Source organism: Cucumis melo, chromosome 10 (assembly GCF_025177605.1).
Source record: "Cucumis melo cultivar AY chromosome 10, USDA_Cmelo_AY_1.0, whole genome shotgun sequence".
Lineage (NCBI taxonomy): Eukaryota > Viridiplantae > Streptophyta > Magnoliopsida > Cucurbitales > Cucurbitaceae > Cucumis > Cucumis melo.
Genome location: NC_066866.1, coordinates 909,193 through 934,262, shown reverse-complemented (window position 1 = coordinate 934,262; position 25,070 = coordinate 909,193). Strand labels below are relative to the sequence as shown.

At 31.9% G+C, this 25,070-nt stretch overlaps 5 protein-coding genes and 1 non-coding gene across 9 annotated transcripts; 3 read left to right on the top strand and 3 right to left on the bottom strand.

Moving 5' to 3' along the window:
- Positions 1–1,182: 1,182 nt before the first annotated feature.
- LOC103489412 (GABA transporter 1-like) lies at positions 1,183–5,445 on the top strand. 2 transcript variants are annotated; one of them, XM_008448567.3, is made up of 7 exons: positions 1,183–1,529; positions 2,535–2,765; positions 3,109–3,206; positions 3,547–3,733; positions 3,823–3,953; positions 4,432–4,659; positions 5,022–5,445. In XM_008448567.3, exons 1-7 carry the CDS (start codon positions 1,409–1,411, stop codon positions 5,400–5,402), a joined length of 1,377 nt encoding a protein of 458 aa, XP_008446789.2. In that variant the 5' UTR covers positions 1,183–1,408; the 3' UTR covers positions 5,403–5,445. The 2 variants fall into 2 exon arrangements, with proteins under 2 accessions (XP_008446789.2, XP_008446790.2); XM_008448568.3 differs by lacking the exon at positions 2,535–2,765 and having other exon boundaries at positions 1,235–1,529.
- Positions 5,446–5,998: 553 nt separating this feature from the next.
- On the top strand, positions 5,999–10,903 carry LOC103489414 (mRNA cap guanine-N7 methyltransferase 2). 2 transcript variants are annotated; one of them, XM_008448569.3, is made up of 11 exons: positions 5,999–6,250; positions 6,334–6,412; positions 6,529–6,623; positions 8,246–8,317; positions 8,418–8,527; positions 8,644–8,766; positions 8,862–8,954; positions 9,167–9,235; positions 9,332–9,420; positions 9,508–9,605; positions 10,400–10,903. In XM_008448569.3, exons 1-11 carry the CDS (start codon positions 6,149–6,151, stop codon positions 10,646–10,648), a joined length of 1,179 nt encoding a protein of 392 aa, XP_008446791.1. In that variant the 5' UTR covers positions 5,999–6,148; the 3' UTR covers positions 10,649–10,903. The 2 variants fall into 2 exon arrangements, with proteins under 2 accessions (XP_008446791.1, XP_050946970.1); XM_051091013.1 differs by having other exon boundaries at positions 6,005–6,250; positions 6,513–6,623.
- A 260-nt stretch (positions 10,904–11,163) lies between these two features.
- Positions 11,164–11,236, bottom strand: TRNAR-UCU (transfer RNA arginine (anticodon UCU)). Its single transcript has one exon. It is a non-coding gene; the product is annotated as a tRNA-Arg (tRNA).
- A 1,081-nt stretch (positions 11,237–12,317) lies between these two features.
- LOC103489415 (uncharacterized) lies at positions 12,318–14,192 on the top strand. The gene is made up of 2 exons (XM_008448570.3): positions 12,318–12,813; positions 13,944–14,192. The coding sequence occupies exons 1-2, from the start codon at positions 12,592–12,594 to the stop codon at positions 14,025–14,027; spliced, it is 306 nt and encodes a 101-aa protein (XP_008446792.2). The 5' UTR covers positions 12,318–12,591; the 3' UTR covers positions 14,028–14,192.
- A 409-nt stretch (positions 14,193–14,601) lies between these two features.
- LOC103489416 (uncharacterized) lies at positions 14,602–18,520 on the bottom strand. Of its 2 annotated transcripts, XM_008448572.3 has the most exons (7): positions 18,111–18,289; positions 17,832–18,006; positions 17,662–17,746; positions 17,310–17,405; positions 16,568–17,087; positions 16,194–16,329; positions 14,602–14,931 (listed from the first exon to the last, which is right to left on the bottom strand). In XM_008448572.3, the coding sequence occupies exons 2-7, from the start codon at positions 17,946–17,948 to the stop codon at positions 14,740–14,742; spliced, it is 1,146 nt and encodes a 381-aa protein (XP_008446794.2). In that variant the 5' UTR covers positions 17,949–18,006; positions 18,111–18,289; the 3' UTR covers positions 14,602–14,739. The 2 variants fall into 2 exon arrangements, with proteins under 2 accessions (XP_008446794.2, XP_050946969.1); XM_051091012.1 differs by having other exon boundaries at positions 17,832–18,520.
- A 787-nt stretch (positions 18,521–19,307) lies between these two features.
- LOC103489417 (3-phosphoinositide-dependent protein kinase 1) lies at positions 19,308–24,716 on the bottom strand. The gene is made up of 11 exons (XM_008448574.3): positions 23,997–24,716; positions 22,577–22,757; positions 22,354–22,406; positions 21,708–21,809; positions 21,527–21,635; positions 21,366–21,444; positions 20,971–21,136; positions 20,695–20,829; positions 20,440–20,606; positions 20,072–20,294; positions 19,308–19,765 (listed from the first exon to the last, which is right to left on the bottom strand). Exons 1-11 carry the CDS (start codon positions 24,165–24,167, stop codon positions 19,682–19,684), a joined length of 1,470 nt encoding a protein of 489 aa, XP_008446796.2. The 5' UTR covers positions 24,168–24,716; the 3' UTR covers positions 19,308–19,681.
- Between the last annotated feature and the right edge of the window lie 354 nt (positions 24,717–25,070).

Sequence of the window (25,070 nt, the reverse complement as noted above, 5' to 3'; positions counted from 1 at the left end):
TATTTCAAGGAATCTTCGTAAAGTCTCTCTCTTTTATTTTAAAATATAAATATTTAAACAATGCATTTCTATAGAAATGCTATATTTTTTTTATTTAAATTAATAATTAAGTTGTTGAACTATTTTTATTTTCAAATTCAACTATGTATATAATATTGTTATTTTATGTGTGTGGTTTAATGAGATTAATAGATGAATTTCATATATGTCTTACACTTGTTTATAAGCTAATGTCAACCTTTTAATTTATAGATATATGAACTTTATAGACAAATAACATTTTTTTTATATATATTTTAGTATTTTATAGTAGCTGCCTTATCGTTTTTAATACTTAGCTATAGATTTAATTAAATGTATTCTTTTATTTAAGAAATAATTTCTTTTTAGAAAATTTGTCAAAAATAAAAAATTAACAAGAATAAGTGAAATAAATTTTGTCTTTTGATAGTCTTTTTAAAACATAAATATTTTGTTTTTTTCCTACTTTTAGAGAAATCATTTGATTTTATCGTCTATTTTTCAATTATTATCAACTTATCATTTTGTCGATGAGTCTATAGTCCTAGAGATATAAAGAATCTTTTAATTAAATCTTTAATTCTGATCTTTAAGAAAAAATTCAAAAACTAAAAAACAAATAACGTTAATAAATAAACAACCAAATTGATTTTATTTATTTGGATTGGTTTATTATTAGTTTAGTTTTCAATTTTTGACATTTTTTTTCTCTCTCTCTTGGAAATATCATTTTTATTTCCACTTCGTTTAGAAGTGATCATTTTTGTTAATTTTGAATTAAAATCAAGTCATTCTTTTTTCTGAATTAAAAACATACACACCCACGGTAGTAAATATTTTTTAAAACAACAAATATATATGCGTTATAATAATCAAAATATTAAAAGGGACGTAATGAATAGTGCATTCTTAATATTATGTATAAATATCATTAGTTATTTTGATTGTGTTTTTAACAAAAAGAATTAATATGAACCAATACAATTTGGTTTTTCCAAATACTAACCAATATATCTAATTTTATATTAAAAACCAAACCAAACCATTAAATTGATTTAAATTAGTTTGGTTTCTCGAGTTTTCAATTTCATCGTTGCGCTCTTAATTTCTATAATTTAGTCAACATAATAATACCCCACACATGATAGGTTGAATTGTATAAACTAAAGCGTTAGAAAACAAAAGAAAAAGGAAATCAACTTTCCCAAAAATTTGTGCCATGCCTTAGCTTTCTCGCATTGTGGCATTATTTAAGGAGAAAGTGAGTGGAATTTGTTTTGTTGGGAGTGGGAGTAGCTGCTGATTGCTATCACCTACTTTATCATTAATTATAACAAATCCTTCCCCTCTTTAAAACTATCTCAAAAAACAGAGCCAAAGAAAAGAAATGGGAACTTTGGCACCAGTCTCCGGCGGTGCAGCCGCGGCAGACAAAGAGAACGGTGGTGCTCACGTCCAGTCCACGCCGGAGCTTGACGCCGGAGCTCTCTTTGTGCTTAAATCCCGAGGTTAGTAGTTGTGTTACGTTACGGATTGAGTATGTCAGGTGTCGTTTCTTAATTTCGTGGTTTAATTGTATTTGGATTTATGATTAGGCAGCCTAATTTTGTTTACCACTTTTCGTTTATTTTGCCTTTTCTTTTTCCGTAATTTGAAAATTTGGAACTCGGAATCCTTTGGAGATGGAAGAAGACTCTGGCAAACACTTTTCTTCCATTGGAATAGAAAAAATTTGGATCTAATTATTTGTTCATTGGGAAATATTTCGTAGACTGTTTCGAATTAAAAAATGACACGTATTAATTCTTTTTAGAAAAATTGAAGAGTATGAAATGGGGGCAACTTCTAGCTACTTGAATTCTTAGGTTGAATGGTTGTAAGGAATTAATTTTAGTCGTGTAATTCACAAAATCCTTCGGTCAAACATGGATAGAGTTTGCAACTTTATTCTTCTTAACTCCGCGAACAAACACCATCTTATGAACTCAAACATTGACAAATAATTCTTATTTTAAACATTTCAATAACATTAAAATTATATATTAGAGTAGAATAAGTAAGACGGAACAAAATGTAGCATCCAACAAGCTACGTGAAATTACCAACTTGGTTTTTAGGTAAAAGAATTGCTTTGAATGGTAAAATTACTAAAAATATTTACAAATACAATAAAATGATAGACACTAATACAAATCTACCAATATCTATCCGCATCTATTGATAATAATTGATAATAGTCTATATCTATCAACATCTTTTAGCTATATTTTTATGTCTATAAATATTTCAGTTCATTTTGTTATATTTTAAAATAATCCAAGGAAACGTGTGATATTGTTTTTCTCTATGATCTTTTTTTTTTTTAATCTTGTTTTTTTTCTGTAACAAAAACATGGGTGCTCTTTTGAATGCACCTGAATATTGGTACATTCCATGTATATAGTCCAATAAAACAGTGTTACATAGGTAAATTTTCATTTCTTTTTAATTCAAGTGTATTAAACTTATGATAGGATCATGGTTACATTGTGGATATCACTTGACAACATCAATAGTGGCTCCGGCACTTCTAAGCCTTCCATTTGCGTTAAGTATGCTTGGTTGGGTCGGTGGAATTATAAGCCTTCTGTTTTGTGGTGCCGTTACTTTCTATTCCTACAACCTCTTATCTATAGTTTTAGAGCATCATGCTATGCAAGGTTCACGTCTACTTAGATTTCGAGACATGGCTACTTTTATTCTTGGTACGTCCTTATTTACTTTTCATTAATTACCTTTATTTATCTTTCATTAATTACCTTTATTTACTTTCATTGATTACCTTTATTTACCATCATTGATTACCTTTATTTTACCACACTATTAGAAAAAAATCTCTCCGTTGGTGAGTATGATGGTTATAGTTTTATTAGTATTTAAACAATAATTATAATATAAATATATTCTTAAGTTCAAATTTTTAAAAATATGTAATAAGTACAAATAAGTTATTATGAAATTACATAAAATGGTTATAACAATAAATTAATTAATTTGTCAATTAAAACATTGTTTAGTGGTTTAAAAATGTTGTTGTGAGATGGGCAGGACCCAAATGGGGCAGCTACGTTGTGGGTCCGATTCAATTTGGAGTGTGTTGTGGTGCTGTCGTTTCGGGAATTGTCATTGGTGGCCAGAACCTTAAGGTGAGATTTTCCCATCATATATTACCAATTTTTCGTATATAATTAATTCTTTTTTTCTAAATTATTATTGAGAGACAAAAAATTTCAATCACCCATTAAATATATTGTAACTATGAATTTTTTAAACCATTTGATCACCGAATCTTCAAATTTGTTTGGTCTAATAATCATACAATATAGTTTTGGAATACGACATAACTTAAAATTTAAGAAATAGATCTTAGCTTTTTACATAATTTTTAGGATCAAACTTATAGTTATTCCAAAGATATTATTACTTGAATTTTATTTATTTAGGGTTTGAAGGAAATTAATTTTTTTATTCTTTTTAATTTGGCAGTTTATTTACTTGCTATCAAATTCAGATGGGACAATGAAGTTGTACGAATTCATCATCATATTTGGAATGTTAATTCTAATATTGGCTCAAGTTCCATCTTTTCACTCTTTAAGGCACATCAACCTTCTATCCCTCACTCTCTCCCTTGCTTATAGTGCTTGTGTAACTGCTGCCTCTTTAAAATTAGGTAAATTATAGAAGGTTATAAATGTAATTTTCAAAATTGATTTTGTTGTTAGTATGTGGAAATTATATTTGAAGGTTTCCCTTTGATAGGTTATTCCAAGAATCCACCTTTAAGAAATTACTCTCTTAAAGGGTCAGAAGTCAACCAGTTATTAAATGCCTTCAATGGCATTTCAATTATTGGTACTACGTATGCGTGTGGAATTCTTCCGGAAATACAGGTAAATTAGGTTAAATTATAAGTTTAAGATTATTAATTTTGTATGTATTTAATGGATTTTGTAAAATAAATTGTCATTGAATAGATTAGGATCATAACTAATATCAATAATAATTAAGAAGAAAGAGAAATTAGCTCATTTTAGGTAAAAAAATCTCTAAACAAATTAAGATGAGAACTATAGATATAGAAGAATTTTATTATATAAAATAAGAGTTACAATTTTTCTTTTTATAGTGGAATATCAACCGAACTTTCAAAAGAAAAAGTTCTTTATTTTATTTTATATTTTACTCATGACTTGATTGAAATTTTGTGTTTGTGATGGTTTGAAAACAGCTATAGATCTTTGCCTATTTATAACCTAAAGAAACTCTATCAAGCAAATTTAATGCCTTGAAATTTATATTGAACATGGATAATCTAATGGTTACAATAATTTGTGGAAAGATTTGAATTGAATCTATGTGTTTGTGCAGGCAACTTTAGCAGCTCCAGTGAAAGGGAAGATGTTCAGAGGGCTATGCCTTTGCTACACAGTGATAGTTGTTACATTTTTTAGTGTAGCAATATCAGGATATTGGACTTTTGGAAACGAGGCCATGGGAACCATTCTTGCCAATTTGATGGGCCACACAATCTTGCCCTCTTGGTTTCTCATCATCACCAATATCTTTTGTCTCTTGCAAGTCTCTGCCGTCACAAGCGTAAGATCATTGATCTACATTAAACTTTTAATTTTGTATTTAGTATGATTGAAATTTTGCTAAAAAAATATATTAAACAGATACTTAAAAGAAAATCGAAATTTTGAACACGAAAACACATTTGAGGTAGAATTGAAGACTCAATAGCCTAATCTAAATTATACAATTCCACCCAAAGCTCTTGAATTTAAAGTATACAACAATTCTCATTATTTGAATGAAAGAACATTTGTCGATTTATGACAAGCATAACTTGATGAGTATATAGATATGTTAGCGATGAATAAGTATGTATTTTGAATGCTTCTATCTTTTTCAAAAATGTGTTATTTATTAATGATTAAAATGTTTATTTTGTATAGGTTTATTTACAACCAACTAATGAAGCATTTGAGAAGCAATTTGCAGACCCAAATAAAAGACAATTTTCAATACGTAACGTAATACCAAGATTAATATCACGATCATTGTCGGTTGTGATTGCAACAATATTGGCAGCTATGTTGCCTTTCTTTGGAGACCTAATGGCATTAATCGGAGCATTTGGATTCATTCCTCTCGACTTCATCATGCCCATGCTTTTCTATAATGCCACTTTCAAGCCCTCTAAGCGTGGTTTTGTATTTTGGACAAACACTTTAATTGTCGCAATTTCATCCGTCTTGGCTATAATCGGGGGCATTGCATCCATTCGACAAATTGTTTTGGATGCCAAATATTATCGTTTATTTGCTAATATATGAATCAGATTTTATATTTAAATACATATGCATATATTCGATGAAATCTGTGTTGAATTATCCATTTAAGTTGATGAGTGAAAGTAAATTTAATATTATCTTATTTAACAATGTGAAACAAATATAGTAACTCAAAGCTAATATTTAAAGTTCATTTACTCCGAAGATTGATTTTTCAAGTGCTTGAATTTTTTTTATTGTTAACAATTGAAAACATTTTATAAACATTTAAAAAGTCAATTTAAACCGACTTTAAAATACACCATCAAAATATTAAACAACATGGAGTTACATTACAAAATTAAATGGCAAATTTACAACAGAGCTAGCTAATAGTATTAATACTATGTACAAAAAATTTATTGAAATAGGGTTGGAAACCAAATTTATAATGAGTTAGCTAATGTTATTAACATTACGTAGACAGAAACATATAAAGTTGAGAGAGGTCAAGCCTTTCTTGAGCCTATAATAAATCTGTGGATGCATACCAATAAAATTTGTGGTTTTTTCTTTTAAGAAAATGAGAAAAACAAAGTATTTTAAAAAATAATAATTAATGTATCAAATGACTATATAATCCTTAACAATGGAAACTGATATTTTCGACCAAAAGTTCTGAAATACTAACGACTTGGCATAAACCCTTTGAAGTGAGGAAGGGCCGAAATTCAAATCTCGAAAACGGAGGGTAAAAAAAGGCGCGAACCATCGTTCCGGCGACCGGAAATTATCAGCTCACAACTAAAATGAGTCAAATCGTCCCGCCAAGAGGCGAGTGGACTCACCACCGCCTTTGCGATTTTGCAAAGACCGCCCTCATCAAGATCTTCTCGCACCCCTACGTCACGGTTCGCTGTTTAACCCAATCTTCAATTTACGTATATGATTTAGGTGCTTGTATGTAAGATGTAATTAGGTTTTGTTTTTGAAGGTTTGTGATTTGTATTGCGCGCGAGGAGCGGATGCGGAGAAATGGGACGAAGCTCAAATCAGTCACTACATTGGAATTGGTATCTAGGTTTTTCTTTATTTCTCTTTTTTGAAACTGTAGATCCTTTTCCGTTTTTTTTTTCAGGGATGAATTTTTGTTGAGTTGTTTTTTTTTGAAAGAATTGTAATTCTTTAGATGAATCCACTTCTGGTATCGGCCAAATGCGAGAGGCATGGGAGAGTCAGAAGAAGGCTTACACTGCTGAATTTTTTGAAGTTGATCCTTGTGTGGTGAGATTTTTGCTGCTAATTCTTTAGTTTCCTTTTCAATTACTATGAATTTCCAAATCTAAGAATTACCAGTTTTCAATTAAACTACAGAGTTATATTTTACTTGAAAGTACTGGATAAATCATAAATGGATAGATTGATCATTGTTTCCTTCCTCTATTAATTCTGGACGAATCATAATGTTAACCAGTGTAATATTTAATTGACCAAAGGAATTTATTGTAGATTTGGTTCATGGAAAATAAACGAATCGTCCTATATAAGTTTTTTGGTCACAAAATGACTTTAAAGTATTTCAGAGAAATCTGTCTATGAGAAGTAGTCCATGTGAAACATTATTATCTTTAAAATTTTCCTTTCTATTGCATGGTACTTCTCGAACAAAATTCTCCTAGGCGCTCTGTCATGACTGTACAATGAACTGATTCTTAGATAGATAGATACTAAGACATTTGAAATTCATTCCATGTCGATTTCTTCTTTTCTTTTCCCTTTTTCCTTTTTTTAATAAAAAACAAAGCATAGCCTGCAAAATAACACAAAGCCCATACAAAATAACCTAAGGGACAAGGGGATAAGGCATCCCCTTTCCCGATGGAAGGTTCACAAAATAACTTGTGTTGAGCATTTCATGTAGATTTATTCCTAGCACTTCTCTATACTTGTAAAATGGGAAAGGGATAAAGATGTCGGTGGAGGGCTTTTGGAAGATGGGATGCCCCTTTGTTTAGCAAAGCACCATGAGCTTTGCATTTGTTGCAAAAATTTCTTATCGCTGAGGGCGCCCTAAGATCTCCACTTTTTTTCCACCTATTCCTCTTGCTGCGGTTTATATAACATTATTTTAATGATATGAAATATTTAGTTAATGCTGTCTAAGAACCAAATAAGGCTGTTGAACAAGGCTTCGCTAATCAGTTATTTGAGTTATTGAAAGGGGCTAAAAGAGGAATTGGGCCATTGTACAAGTGCTCAAAATTTGAACAGCATCAGCTGTACTATCATTATTGCTTTTGCAAGGAATAAATAGGGCAAGAAACAATCGCACAAGACTACATTAGCTCAGGAAGTGGAAGTGGGAACTGCTTGAACTATTATATCTATGTCTTATATCTTCTGTGACGGATAGGCTGTAACTATTAGTCAAAAGCGCACTTGCTTAGAGTGAGAAAATAAATAACTGAAACGTTACAACCTGCTTTTCAAAAATGATAATCTCTTTGATCATGCCTGAAATAATGAGTACTGAAATCATATTTTTACTTAAAAGAATTGTGGAGTAGAATGCAAATCTCTCTCTTTTTTTTCCCTTCCATCTTGCCATCACTTGTTGAACTTCAGTAGAAAAGAAATGGATGATAATTCACTTCACACAGTAGCACATGCATGCTTTATTTTAATCATTCAAGTATCAAAACCATTGTCATCCTGATCAAACGCTAATTCATTGGGTCCTCTATTTTGAATTACAGATTTGATTATAATGCAAGTGTTAAACTTATAATACCAATGCAAAATAAGTTATCAGATAGAATGAAACATTTAAAACTGAGACATATCAACTTTGTTTCCTGGTATTTTATCTTTGTTATGTTCCTGCTAATTATATCCTGTTACCACAGGAAAATATCGAAACTCAGTTGAAAGACAAAACTGAGACAGCTGATCGTGTCTGCTGCTTGCAGCATCTGCAGGTCCTACATCTGGAATTTCTTCTTGTTGTTAGTGGAGAGAATTGATCTTGACTTTCATATATTAGATGATATGTGCTGAATATGAAGGAAATTTTTGCAGATGTGTTTTGAAACCGAAGAGAGAGCAAGGAGACTCTTACATAATGTGTCAGCATTGCTTAAACCTGGGGGCTATTTTTTTGGGATTACTCCAGACTCGTCTACAATATGGTGAGAAGTAACAATCAAATCCAGTCTTTTTAGGAGGAGTTCATTGTTATTTTCATATTTTAGAAGTTCGTCCGGTAGGAGTTTTTTTGAAATATTAGATTTTCTTACTTTTAAAGGGCAAAGTATCAGAAGAATGTCGAAGCATACCACAATAGGAGTGCCGGTATGAAGCCTAATATAGTACCCAATTGCATTAGGTCGGAAAGCTACATGATCTCCTTTGAAGTGGAGGAAGAGAAGTACGTAGAATTTCATAGTTTTTGAATATTTCTTTTCCTTTGGATTCTTTTAGTGAATGGTTTCTGTTATAACCGAAGACATTGAGTATTGACAGGTTCCCTTTGTTTGGGAAGAAATATCAGCTGAAATTTGCAAATGACCCCTCTGCAGAGACTCATTGTTTAGTTCATTTTCCAAGCTTTATCAGGTTTAGTTAATTATCATCCATCTCCTACCACATCGTGTTTCAGTTCATAGTCATCATCCTTCTAAGCTCCATCAAGTAAAACTGCTTATGAAACCAAAATTTCTTCTCATAAATAAAACTTTTCCCTATATGCTTTTACTGACATATATGACTATGTAATCATCCAAAATATCTGAATGAATTTATCCAAATGGTGGCTATAACTCACTCAGGTTGGCTAGAGAAGCGGGTCTTGAGTATATCGAGATTCAAAACTTGACGGAATTCTTTGACGATCACAGGTTTTTGCAGTCTTTCTTAAACTCCTTGTTTTCTCTAACTTGTGTTTTTTCTGGCGCGGCTGATTATTTTGTCCTTGTTTTGATTGCCGCAAAAAGAGCACAATTGGCAGATATGCTCATGAATTTTGGTCAAAACATTCTGGATCCCAGGGGGAGACTTCTTCCTCGATCATACGATGTACTAGGTGAGAAAGGATTCCCCCCACCCACAGTTTATTTTCATTTTAGCAATAACATATTATTAATATGTTTTTGTGTAACTTTCTTTACAGGTCTCTACACAACATTCATATTTCAGAAACCAGATCCAGACATCACCCCACCAATTATGACCCCCTTGTTGCCAGAAATTAGTTATGATCATGAAGAGGCAAGTTTCTGTCTTCAGAAATTCTTTACAAATATAGTATAAAGAAAAGAAAATAAAAAGATAAAACTCCAAACCCTCCAAATTTCTTATATGCAATCCTCACTTAAGAGGGGACGCTTGACAACCAACATGCAATTGAGTTGGATGGGTAAATAATACACATTCACTGTCTGTCTGCACCAACAATTGAGGAGGTTTACTACCTCGTTACTCATATTAACTCACGTTTCTCAACTCATTATTTGTGTTAACTTTTCTCGGCTCGTTATTTGCATCAACTCCTTTAATTACTCTATCTTATAATAATTAACAACTCAACTCAACTCTCTGAAAATAACTCCAACCTAGAAGGAAACTTATACTTGACGTCTAAATTTGGTGCACGAGACTCGTCACAAGCTCTTTGTTTTCATAGAGTCGTTAGAACTTTTAGACATACAGTCTCCTTAAAATGTTGACGGTTACAATGATAGCGCTAGATCTTGAGAATTGCAAGTGCAGCATGACTTGGGAGAGAATGTTGAATGTTATTGCACTTATAACTTTTACGTCGAGGCTTGAACTTATTATTATTTGTTATTTTAAATTATCCTTTAATATTATTTAACTAGATACATGTGGTTCATCCATTATTTCATTATGGAGCTATTTTTAAATATAGCAAAATAAACCAAAATGTTTGTAAAATATAACAAAATATCAGTCTATTCTACGACGAATCGCGATAAACTACTATCTAATCTTGGTCTATCGTGGTGTGCTTGGTCATCTGGCTTTGTAATTTGGTTTTGTAGATAGAGTGGCAGGGGAATGTGTGGCGAGATGAAGAAAGAAGTGTACAGGCAGAACATGTTTCCGGTCAGGTTCCAGTTCCTGTTCCTGTTCCGGTTCCTATTCCAGTTGCGGTTCCAGTTCCGGTTTCAGTTACCGTTCCGGTTCCAGTTGTGGTACCACTCACTGTCCCTGGGCTTGGCAAGATTAGTGAACAGAAGGGGATTTTAGGTCCTGGCCCTGCAGATTTACGTTTTCCAGAGGCTCTTTAGCTTTAGATTTATTTTTGTTTGTTATAAATCAATGCTCATTTTGAGCTATGATCTTAGTTTATAACTAATTATTATTTATTAAGCTTAATTTGGTGGCCATGTGTAAAGAAAAATTTTGCACCGTAGATGAGAAGATCGATGCATTTATAGAGCTATGCATTTTGAGCTAAAATGGTGGTTGATAATCCATGTGTAATTTATGTGTAATTCATCATTGTTCAGTAAAGGTTGATTTTTTTTCTACCAAAGGTTAAACTAGTTTGTTTACTTTTATTTGTTTTATTCTACTTTTTGTATTTTAATAAATCTTAGATTTAATATCTCTTTCTTATTTTTATCGAAGTTATTTAAATAATAATTTTAATTTTAATACAAAACAAAAAAATTTCACTTGAAATTTGTAGTATAATGAGGATAGATACCGAGTTTTAAAGAAATTGATAATAAATTAGTAATAAAGATCAAGTTTAAGATTTTTATTAAAAGTAAAAAAAACAATAAAAAGAAAAAGAACGCACGCCCAGTGGGACTCGAACCCACAATCGCCTGATTAGAAGTCAGACGCCTTATCCATTAGGCCATGGGCGCTTGTTCGATTACAAGAGTGGCATAATTCTTATTTATTTAATTTGTAACAAATATAAGATATTATTAAAAAATATATATTTATGCGTGGAAGAAATTAAACTCGTTGATTTTTATCATTTATCTTTCTCAAAATAGGATGAGTATAATTTAAATAATCAATAGTCACAATAAAAATTTAAAAATAATTTAAATAATGTTTATTAGTGAATTCAGACCTCTATTAATAATTTTGATAAGTAAATTTAAACTAAAAGACGTACAAACTAAACTCATCGATATCCGAGCTCAAATGAGACAATAAACAAGACCCACGACTAAAATAGTGACCTAGGAGAAAGTCCTAACATTATAATTCCAAAGCGAAGAAATAATCGTTTCTCATCTTTGAAAATCTTGCGATGATTAAAAATGTCATTTTACTCTAATTACAAATTTTTCATGTCTATCACCTAGGGTTTTTTTCTTTTTTTTTTAAGACTCAACCTTCCATGAAAGAATATTTTCCTTTACAAGGATTTGATCTTGTTCTTTTATAGGTATCTACTTGTTCCCTATTGAGTTCATCAAGTCAAATAAGATTCTATGTTGAGTTTATCAAGGCAAATAGTTGAGATAGTGTGACATTTACAAGTTAATAAACTTATTTTTGTTATATTGGTGACAATTTATCCAAATAAACATAATTTAATTAAAATAAAATTTATATTATCAACTTCAAAAAGAGCAAATTTCGATTCCAACTTCTATAACAATTTTTCCTTTAAGTTTTTAAAAAGAGACACAGTTGTTTTATTTGTAGATGTAGTTATTTACTTTCTCATTTATTCTCCTTGCTATAAAAGAGTTTTGCATGACACTTAATTTAGCCTTATAAATCACGTATTGGCTAATATTTATTGAGAAAGGGTAGATTTGATGGTATTAATGCTTGTCCAATGCCTAATAATGAGGATAAACATCTCCTTACAAATTGGAAAAAGGATAGATTCATTTCCATCAACTTTAAAAGACTTTCCTCTCAAGGGTTATTTATATATATATATTGGCAAATGTAAATGATGAAATAAATTAATACTGTTTTCTAGAAATAAAAAAGAAAGAAAGAAATACTGTTATTAAACCATCAACCCTTGTATCGTGTAAGTTAATTTTCTTTAGGGAAGCATCGTATTGGCGGGAGAACGAAGTAACTCAAAAAAAAAAAAAACAAAAAAACAATCTCATTCTTCCGTCCACAATTTAAAAGGCCAATTCTCTCACCTTCCTAACACACAGATATTCTCACAAAGAGAAACAAAATATTGTTCCGATTGGGGGAGGCGGCGGTGGCGGAGAGGAAGTCGTGATCTTACGACATGGCTGAGAATAAAGAACATATTATCCAAAACCCTAAATTGCCAAGTTTTGTGCTAAATAATAATCGGCAGAAAGTTGTGGATCAGAAGAAAGAAGAAACTAATCCTCCTGAGAAGCCTGACGTAGTCACTATTCCGGCATCGGGAGTGGTTTCCCCTCCGCCGGTGAAGGCTGAGTTCAAGTTCCCTGGGAAGTTCTCACATCCGGCTGTCCTGTGGCCGGTATGATCATTCCTTCTCCCACTCTCATTATATCTCTCATATGTGCTGTCGATTTTTCTGTTTTAAATTTGTACTGGTCTTTTTTTTGGAGAAAAGTTTTTCTTTCTTTTAGTTTTGGCTTCTAAAACATTGCATTTTAGTTCGGTTTAATTTTGAGTTTGATTTTAATTCATTTTAGTTTATAAATTTTAAAAGTTAATACTGAAAAACTATCCTATGATAATAATGGTTTAATTGTCACCTTCAAGATGAAAGGAGTCATATTTTAAAATTTAGGAATTAAGTTAAAATTAAATTTAAAACTTAAAATTGAAAAAAAAAAAAAGATAATTTAAAAATTAAATAGATACTTGCACCAAAATTAGAGACCAAAGAAATATTTTTCTCATATGTCTAAGATTTATTAAACACAATTTTAAGCTTAGGTTTTTTAATCTAAACTTAGCTATTTAACATGACATTTAATTATAAAGGTGATAAATTCTATCTTCATTCCAAAACTCTGAAATGTAGGTTTTTAAATTTAGTCGTTAGATAATTATTTTATTTTCTAAATTTTCGGTTGATTTTCATATGGAAAATTATCCTCCCGTTTGATTTGTTTAGAGATGGGTGCAATAATTTTAATGGATTAAATAGTTAGTTAATTTCTCGTGAAAAATCCTTTATCCAAATATCATTATATTCCTATAAATAACTTGAGTTCAAAACATTTCAATAAACCAATATACATGTTTGTGTTTATGTGCGATTGTATATGTAATAGTTTTTTGTTAAAAATAATTAACGAAGAAAATAAATGGGTGAGAAACGGAGATTTGAATGCATTCTCCGTCTCTGTTTAACTCTTGGAAATTCATAGAGATGAGTCCTCATGGAGCTCTGGCTCGAAAAAGTAGACATTTTTATATGTACTGCAACTTAGCTATCCATGAAGAATTACTCATTTAATTTCTTTGTAAACAGTTTTCCCAATCAAAATTCATGGGTGCAATGCAAATGCTCTATTAGTTTATAATGCAGCATTTTTATTGTATATATATATATATATATATATATATATATATATATATGATTTATGAAAAGAATAAAAATTGTTTTAATGGTAATTCATTTCCATCTACTTTCAGTTATCTGCTTTAGGAGGATTTCTCATCTTATGGTGGGCTTGGAAAAAATGGAGACCTGACGACGACGAAACGAAAAAAAAATGATATTTGATTTCTATATTGGAAGCAATCGATAATTATAAGCATTTGAAAATTTAATGCAGTTTGTTACTCTATATTATTTAGTTTATACTGATTCGTCATGTGATTGCCAATTTATTTATAAATTTGAGCCATGACAATAAGGCTTCCAGTGATATTCTTTAATTACTATAATTGTTGTAATTAATTATAGTATTTTGATACTTTTACGATCATATAAGTAATATGAGTTAAAGAGATAACTCCATCTCACTCGTTGTTTAATTCTTTTAATAAAATAAAGTCAAAATATCTTAAATAAAATATATTGTATATGAATTACCACACAAAAATTAATAAATTTTAGAAACCAAATAAACACTATCCTTAAATCTAAAAATTTTACCATCAAATCTTATTCATTTAAATAATAATAATAATAATAATAATAATAATAATAATAAAAAAGTATGCACATATATATAGTTTTTTAAAATTTGAATTTAGTAATTTGGATAAGTGAAAAATCAAATTATCGTCCTAATAATTATGATCTAATCTGCTTATTAATGTTTGAAGGCAGAGAACTAAAACGCCATTATGAAACAAAAGCATCAGAAACAATGCTTTCTCAGAAATATAACAAAATCTGTGTATAGAACAAGAAATTGATTCTCTGTGGCCTTGAAAATACTCTCTTTGTAACTTATTATAAGTAACCCATGCAAATAATACATCATTTCAACAAATGATCAATAATCAAATAGTAACCTCCAACCATAACAAATGACCCTAAACCACAGCTAGCCATTCGCAATCCTAGGCCACGAGAAAGGAGACCTCGATCAGCGGGATGAATCCCTGTAGTTTTCTCGAATCTACTACCCGGTCTTTGCCATTTGAGAAACTTCCTCTCCAAAGCAACATACTGCAACAAAACAACCATGGTCAAACAAACGTACATGCACATCTCTTAGCCAACTTCTCTGCTGATTTTAAAACTCAACATCATATAGTACAGAGAAGACGATACGAATGGAACACAAAGTGGGTCGTTCAATGCAACTAAATAGGTAGAGATCCTATGTTGAGCTCCTCAATATATATTAACAATCTTCAGTATCATTCTTAAACTTGAAAACAAAATACTTTCAACTCGGTAGTTGTTTCAAAAATACTTCATTAAACGTCCATTTTACTATGCAAAAGACCTATCAACAGAATATATGGATAACACTTTTACATACATGTTCGTGATATATAGGATAATTTATGAAGTTGATGGGGAAGAAAATTCAGACCTTAATAATGATTTCATTTTGTAAAATTTATATTTGTTTCTTCTCAATTTGCTTTTATGGTTTTTACATTTTTTTTACACAAACATTTGAATCCTCGGTAAAATTGCAAAAACAAAAACTAATGTGTTTAGTTTTCAAAGCTTGGTTTGGTTTTTGACAACATTAGTAGAAATTAGATAGCAAAACAGTGTTTATAAACTTAATTTTCAAAAAACCAAAAAGTCAATAGTTATCAAATAGAGGCCTATAGCTGTGTGTGTGTGTTTTAAAGAAAAATAGAAAGAAAGAAAGTTGATTGTATGATTATAAGATGATATTTTAACATTCTATCTCGAAAAAAGGTATTTCGCACTAAAGGTCACCTTTAGTGGTCAAGATCCTCATTTCAATCTGAATTTGTCTTCCTAGCAAGATTGATACTTGGATGGTTGAAGGGCTCAATAGCAAAGTTTTTCGACCGAAGAGTAACATTATGTGGAGATACGCTACTCAATCTCTTTTGTGGAGCATTTGGAATGAGAGAAATAGTAGAATTTTTTATGATAAATATAATTCTTTAGATTCTTTTTTAACTTTGGTTCAACACAGTTTTTTGGCAGAGTACAAATTACAACAAACACTTCAATAATTATAGCCTTTCTATAATTTTCAACAATAGGAAGGTCCTTATTTATTAGTTTTTCTCGGGGAGGGCCCTCTCATTCCTCGCCATTAGGTTGTTCTCTTTTGTTCTTCTGAATATATCCGTCTTTTATCCAAAAAAAAAAAAAAGAAAGAAAGAAATAAATACTCACTTCATCTTGATGTCTTAAGACCATAGGTGTAAACAAGAACATATAACTATAAGAAATTATACTACACAAAACTCCTCCATTAATGATTTTCATACCTTGGGCAGCACAGTGCATAGTGATCGACTCTTGGCAGTATCGAAACCATGAGAAGCAGCCGCAGCAACTGCACCTGAAAATCCAGCTGCAAGACTTACTGAAAACGGAGACAGGGGACCTACTTCATCAATTGACCTGGAAAAAGAGATTGAGAGAAAAAATTGTTATATCATCCAAACTCCTCCATTAATATAAATGAACATACCAACAATAGATCTAGATTTTGAGAACTATATATTGGCTCAGATACTCAAACTACACCAATGGGCAGAGTTTAAGTCCTTAATTGTGTTCTTGATATCCCAAAGTGAAAATTGAAAGCGTAGCAAATTAGACACAACTGCAAGGGAAATCTAGTATTGAATCATCAGACCTGTGTGGTGGATTCGTATCGATGCTCTTCCAAATAAGCATAGATTGGTGCAGAAATTGCCAGGTTGAGAAAAATATGCCACTAAAGATGGAATCCCTTGCAATCCCAGATCGCAAACCTCTCCAAAATGCATGCCATCCTTCTAGTGAAACGATATCTGATGGCCTACGCACATTGCTGACTGCAGGTGGCCTCCCGGAACCTGTCATCATCCATGGATACTCTTGTAAAGCACCTTTTATGTTTGGGTGTTTGGTCGTTAGGGTAGATAAAAGACCAACAGAATAGTTTAAGGCTTTCTGATCCAGTGTATAGCCATGAAGAAATCTTGACATAGAAAGTCCAAGAGCACTTTCTTGCCCGACGAGAGAACTTGGTCTTGGTAATCGAACTGCAGAAGTCACTTGGGCACGAAGTTTAACAAGCTCAAATGGAGAGCATATCAATGATTCCGCAGCACCAGCCATAAGTCCAGCTAGAAAAGCCTCAGACACATGTATGTAATCATCTTCACGACCATCTGCCACATATGCACTAATGACCATCACGAAAACAAAATTTATCGATAGTAATTTTGAAGTCTCAATGAAACGTTGAAGTCAGAATTCCGTACTTTCCTTTCCTCGCATACTTTGGTTACCAATGAAATTCATTTTGTTAAATAATATTCGGGTTTACAATGCTGGACACATTCGTAGACAAAATAGAAAAACATACTTTAAAATAGGATACATGATTTCACCTTTATAAAAAGCTGTCACAATTTCATATATTCCAAATCGAGCACCTATACCAAATAGTCTCCCAGAGGCCAACCATCCAAATCCACTATACAGACCTGCAATCTTCAGTCAGTGTGAAATTAGACTCTAAATAATATGATCCAAGCAATAGTTCTTTAGAAGCAGGCAATTATAATGTTGAATAAAGGAATACAAAGAAATAGATTTCTTCTAAGTCCAACATTATAAGGGTGGCGTCCCAACCTCTAACCTCTTAGTCAAAGGTATGAGCTTTATATTTACTTTTATCAAACAGTGCAGCCAATTTTTGATTAGCTAGATGTTATAATTCAAGAAAAATTAAAGAATCACCTGAATTTCCTGAGAAAGATTGAATTCTCTGTAAAGCCTGAGTCGTCGTCAACTGTTTGCTAGATCCTAAAGGATTAGAACCAACCTATTGTAGAGGATAATAGAATTAGATCAACTCAGACAGATACAGTTACATGACAGAAAATATTCACATTAGCAAGAAATTGTACCTGGATAATAGTTTTGATAGTGTCAACAGGATAAGTAAGAACTGTACTTAGTGTCACTGAGCCTACAGCAGCAACAGCATGAGTTGCAAAGATTTGGTTCTTCAGAAACTCATCCATTCTGAGCAGTTAAGCAGATAAATGACCTCTAATAAGCTCAGCTCAGCTCATGAATTAGCTACGAGAAATGGTATCAAAATTACATATCAATTTTGCAGGAACGAAATACTGATTGAAACCCAAGAATAAAACAAAAAATCTGGGAACGGAAAAACGGCGTACTGGACGACTGGACGAGAGCTGCCAGCGGCGAGAGGGAAGCCGGAGAGTGTGAGACAGAAGAAGCGAGGGAAAACACGGGAGAGGAGATGGGGGAGCCTTACGGCTGACGTGTGCAAACTGCTAAACCCTAATCTTTTTCTTTTAGTTTAACCGAATTGGGGTTGGTTCGGGTTGAACCGACCGAAGATACCACCAAACCCAAGACCGAACCAAAAGTTCATTTTTCCAAGTAAATAAATAAACAAAAAACTTTGAGTTCTGTGTTCGAATTATTCAGAATTTTCAAGTCCTTTTGGAAGTAATATTTTCGACCGTACTCCATTTTGAAAGGTCTTTCATCTATTATAACTTTTATCTTTATATGGATTTTTTTGGCATCCAAATATTTCAATAGATGACTAAGACACTCATGAATAATTAAAATATGGACCAATAAAATTAATTACAATGATTTTAGTTTGGTTTGCCTCGTGGTGATCATCTTCAAGCTTGAATGAATGATATCCATTTTGTTGTTCCCTTTTTTGCTGGACTTTCCATGTTATTCTACGGCATGATTTTTAGTTTGAATGTATTTAAATTCACTGTAAAATAATTATTTTTTTATATAAAAGAAAAAAGAAAAAGGTATTTTCTTCGGTCTCAAAAGAAAGCATCTTACTCGCTTTTCATCTTAATCAAAAGTTTATTTATTCAAAAGGAGACGAAGTAGTTACCTTTTGGGAAAAAAATATCATAAATTTATATTTCTTTTTTTAAAAAAATTAATCATATATTTAACTAAATTTCCCCGAGTAGAATGGTAAAAAATATAAACAAAATATTTATCCTTCATAAAAAATCGGGTGTAATAAATATAAAAAATTGACTAAACTAATTCCACGATTGATTAGTCTATCAGTTCCAAAGTTTTTAGAAAGACCGTAGAATGAAACCAATGGTGCGAGAATACATGGATTTAGTAGGCGTAAAAAATGTTTAGGAGTACTTTCAAAACAGTAAAAACCACTATAAAATATACATTTTATCATTTAAAATCGATTTTAATGATATGAAAATTATATTTAAAATTATAATAATAGATATTATATTAATTTTGAATGATTAAGGTTGGAAATTTTAAAAATACTCTCAAACAAGCATATACACACAATTTCATAATTTCACTAACCCATAACAGATTGGGCAAAAAAACTATAAAGAAAACATGAATTCATATATTAGCAAATAATTTGATGAGTAAATTCCATTGATGACTGGTAGGTATCTTCAATACATGTATTAATTCCAGGCCATATATAAAGACTAAAGCAGAAAACTGCACATACAATTTCAAAGCAATGATTTTAATGATATAATAATATCACTCTTTCTTCTTCTTTCTTCCAGCTTTCTTCTTTTGGGGGTTGATGGAGGGGTGGATTAGCTGATCTTTTTTTTTTTCCAACTATAATAACTTCCACTAAATAAAATAATCCTAGAAAATTTAAGTTATTGATGGAACCTCAACTTTTCTTTTCCTCTTTTAAATGTAAACTCTTCCAAAGAATGTGTCACCAAACACGAAAGATTCATCGATTTTGAAGCACCTCGATCGCCTTCTTCCACTGCCACGCTCGCTGTTTCGCGTCCTCAAATGAGGCAATCTTCTTTGGCTGAAGAATGAACTTTGAATTAGAATGGTTGAGAAATAAATACATGATCTTGTTTATTAACAATTTGTTTTGTTCGCTAATGATATAGAACTCCTCCTTTAGTTTTCCAGACAAAATTTTCAGAAAGTAGACAGGTCTTTTTTCTTTTTTTTCTGAAAACATAAAATGGAAAAGAAAACGTTTATCAAACAGGACACCGGTGGATATTGGAACGAATCAGGAAAAAGAATAACTCAAAATCAGTAATCTACATTGATAAATCTAAAATTATGTAGAAAGAGAACCAAAGAGTTTCTTATGGCATACTGTGCAAATCTTGAAATGTGAAGGACTGGTCACTTGAACGCTGAGGTCAACAGGATTGTCAGACCAGATAATATTCCCCTTGACAATGAGCTTTGAAGGATCAACATAAATCAACTTTGGTTTGTTGGTGAGGATGAGTTGAACCTTTTTGCTTGTTAGTTTCTGAAGTTTTTTCACCATTGAGATCATAAGAACAGATTCTCCGGGTTCGAGGAATTGTTGCCTGTTAAGACGGAAATTAACATTTCAACGTTTCTTAGTATAGCAAAGTATGCCAAAATAGAGATCAGTATACACGCTATAATCACTACAAAGACGTTAGCTTGAGCAAAATATCATATAGTCAGTATCACGAAGAAAACAAATACCATTTTGAATCAAAGGAGTCAATCGATGCAAGTCGAGTAATATGATGTGATCCTTCTGAAGTTGATGCAGAACCAGCATTCCCATCATTTTGTCTCGATGTGCCGTCTCCAATATGTGAAGGATTCCAAGAAGACTCAGAGCCATCGTCGTTCTCATTTGAATGACTCTACATAATCAAAAGCGACATAATGTATTTGACAAAGAACGCATGGATCAAATAAATGATGACAGGCACTTTTGATAGCAAACAATACCCCTGCTTCTAAAGCAAGCCTGGGAGGAGTTTGTGATCTTATATTGTTCCAATCAACCCCCTTGAAGAAGGGATGGCTCTTGAGAGAAGCATAACCCTCAGCTCCGGCACCCGGTCTCTTGCTGGGATCTAAATCCTGAAATAGACGAAAGACGAGTTAAGGCTCAACTAACATAAAACAAAGTCTGAATGCTAAAATGAACTGGAGTACAAAAAAACATAAGAAAATCCATTATATACTTTCTGAGAAAAAACAGCATTCCAGTAGCAAACATACCAATAGGTGATCGATGAGGTCCCTAGCTTGCTCGGAAAAATAGCTGGGGAATTTTATATCTCGTGCTACGATTTTCTGAAAAATAAGCCACTCACTTGCATCCTTAAAAGGAGAAGTACCAGAAAGCATCTGATACAAGGTGCACCCGAGCGCCCACAGGTCATTTCTGTTTTCAAATCCAAAAAATTGATTATGTTACATCGAGTATAAACTAAAATGGAAGGATGAGAACGGATATGAAAACAAAGACCAACAATAGCCCTTGATTTTCAAGACCCAAAAAGACAAATTATTCAATGAGATTGTCACATAATAATTGCCCCATCTGCCTCCTTGAATAATCTCCAAAAGAAAAAAAAACATTAATGTATAGGTAAGTAAGATGGACTCGTTACCCGAAAGTTGCTGGGGAGGAATTAAGGACTTCTGGAGGAACATATGCAGCCGTTCCCACAAATGTACAAGCTTTATCATCTACATGTAAAAATTGGTGCAATCCATGTCAAAATGTGCTTGAACAAGATTCAATTTTTTTTCTTTTGACAGCGATATGAACCTGATGCTGCATTTGGGAGAACCGTAATTCGACTATCCACCATAGGCTTTACACTCCCAAAATCAGCTATTTTGATATGTCCATCAGTAGTAAGTAGCAAATTTTCAGGCTGCCAAAAAATATTGATTAATATTTTGTGTGCTACATGTCCACTATAATAGAGCAGACATAGATAAGAAACCTTGATATCTCGGTGTATCAATCCCATGCTATGTATGTATTCAAGGGCATCCACCACTTCTGCAGTATAAAACCGAGCTTCATCCTCCGACAGACAACCTTTCTGTTGATAAACTACTCAAGGTTTAGAATGAAAAAGAAAATGAAAATGCTAATAGTATACATTTGCTATATACTTAGAATATGTCATATCTTTTATCCAAAATGCAATATCACAGCCATCCAAAGCTTCAAAAGTGATCAAGTTTTAAAAGATACATGAAACCATACAACAGAAAAATGATTTTACACTTCAAAATGTCAGTGACAGGAAGTCTTTGAAAGAAGAAAAAGAAACTAACCAAAAAATAAGTTACTTAATAAGCATTTGAACAATTAAAATAAACACGCCAGCAAGTTTTCACCTAAGACTTCTCTCCAAAAGTTTTCCGAAAAGTAACACCCCTAGATCACAAAACTCAAACTCCCAGGCAGAAAAATATGATAAGATTTATCAAATGATCTAGTTAACTCAATTTTAATGCTTATGAACACAAGAAATAGCATAATTTTAAAATGTATTACATGGGGATTTATAAACTTCACAAGAGTTCGGCATACAAGCAAGGGAAGAACGAACATTTGAAAGTTCTTCCAAATCAACTTACCCTAGTTATCTGATCAAAAAGTTCTCCACCTTCACAAGACTCCAATGCCATGTCTTAAACATCAAAATCAAGAAATGGGTATTAGTAAGAAAACGACGGGGATAACAGAAAACCGTACAAATAAATAAAATCATAGCGACTTTTGACCAAGCAGACGAAAAGATATGGAATATAGGAACATTCACAGAAAAATGACAAAATGATACGCATAAGAAATACATACACAAAGAGAAAGTATCCTGAAAGGTAAAAAATAGTCTGACAACACCAGGATGGTCCAATTGATCAAGTACAATTCTTTCCAACTTCACATAAGCAGTTTTATTTTCTTTGGTGATGAATTTTTTGTCCATTATCTTCAAAGCATATACAATTCCTGTGTCCTTCTTCTTCGCCCTCACAACCTGGTGAGAACATTTAGAAGGCCATTTATAAAGCAACAGATAAACCAACAGTTCATATCATGATAGGCATCCTTAACAGATAAAGAGAATGATTATAGTGAAAGCAAAGGGCTAAATATACTAAATCAACCTTAATCCTTTAAGATTCTTAATTTTACTCCAACTGCATTAGAAATTATTTATTAGCTTTTCTGTTGGGAAAAAAAAATTGTTGTCAGAATCATTAAAACCCCATTAGATAACCATTTGGTTTTTTGTTTGTGGTTTTCAAAAGTTGGGCTTGCTTTAAACTTCTTTCCTAACTATACATTTGTATTCTTAGCTAAATTCCAAATACAATAACAAGTTTTTAAAAGCTGTTTATTAGGTCTTAACTAAAAAACACCACTTCCACCTCTGAAGCCAAGTTTTCAAAACTGAAAAAAAAATGGTTTTTAAAAACTCGTTTCTGTGTTTGAAAATTTGCTAAGAATTGAACAACATTGTACAAAATTAGAAAAAATAGGCTTGCTTTTCAAAAACTAAATGGTCACTAAACGGGCATTAGTTTTCAAAACTTGGATTGGTTTCTAAAAACACTCTTAAAAAGTAGATAACAAAACAAAGAAATCAATAGGTAGAATCGTGGAATATCCAAGCTTAATTTTCATAAACCAAAAACTAAATGATTGTCAACCGGAGCTCAAATAATTATGTTGTTAACATAATTGAAGTTAAACATGTAAACATCCCCCTCAAAAAAATAGATTTTGTTGATGGGCGACTTGAGTTCTATTCATCAAGTAGCATTCAAGCAAGATCTTTCCCATCCCACACGGGACGGTATCCGAGCAGAGATGAAAACAGAAAGAAAGGAAGAAGGTAAACAAAACAAACGTTCTAGCTTATATGTATTAAAGAGATCCTAGATTCCTTTTCAACCCTGTATCATGTTTCTCCAGCTTCAAATATAAGGCATCCCAGTTCAATTTATTGGGTAAAAAAGAAAAAAAGACAGTCACAACCTTGAATACACAGATATAATGGAGCCTGGATAAAAGGAAATATAAAACCACATTCTATAATATCTATGGATGACACTTCAAAACTCAATTTATGAAAGAACCCACCAAATCAAAATGTAAGAAATAACAGAATCATACACAAATTAAACATATCCATAATTTCCCTAGATTTAAACAAAAACAAGAGGAGAATTAAATTAAAAAGAAACTTAAGGCCAAAACAAGAACAAATTACCTTGGAATATGAACCAACCCCATAAATTTTTCCCAATTCAAAATCCTGGATTGTAAAATTCTCCTGAGGAGCTCGAAAGGCAAAGCTCTTGGATCTCTGAACATTGCCACCATTAGAAGCGTTGCCCTGAATCATCAACTTGGCATCAAAATCCTTCTCCATTGCCAACATCGCTATCTACAAAACCCCCTTTTTCTCTACATTAATCTCACTCGCTTCCTCATTCAACACTCCAATTTCTTTTTTCTTTTCTTTTTTTTTTTATTGATACTGTTCTTGGGCACAGAGCCAAGACAGTCAACAGCAAGAACAAGAAGAAATTTGATCAGAGTTCCATTTTTTTTTTTTAAACAGTTTCTTGTTTTAAAAAAAGGGGTGGGGAATGTGTGGGAAGGAAAGGGGTGAATTGAGAGGTGTAATAATATGGAAATGTGTGAACGTTGAAACAGCTTTTTTAGGTTTGTAACAAAATTTTCAAAACCCTAGAAAGGTAGTAAGGATGAAATTGGGAAATTTAGATAATGGAAAAAAAAAAATGGAGGAGAGAGAATGTGAAAGAAAATTTTCATGGAAGAGAGAAAAGGGAGAGATGTGGGGATTAGAGAGAAGACAGGAGAGAGGTTGAAGCACATGGGATTGGATGATGGAGATCAACCATGTATTCTTTTTCTTCATTTTTTTAATTTTTTTCCTTCAATTCTTTCTCTCTCTAAGCTTTCTTTCTCTCTCCTTATTGGCTAAACTTGGAGGGTTTTCTCTTTCTTTTTCTTTTCTACAAAACAAATCATTTCTATTGGAAAGGTTATTTAGAGATCTAAAATGTATTCGTGATTACTGAAATATTGGCGTAAATAATCCATATGAGTTAAAATGATGTAGTAGTTTTTCTTCTAAAAAAAATGAAGAATAGTTTCATTAAAGTGATTTGAGTTGATTTTTAATGCAATCACATAAAAATAACTATCAATCATTAACAAAGTGTTCGTGTAAAAAAAAAAAAATTTAATTTTTCTCTCTTCCACAGTGGAACGATGTAGGATAGAAAAGGGTACGGGCAAATGAAAATAGGACACA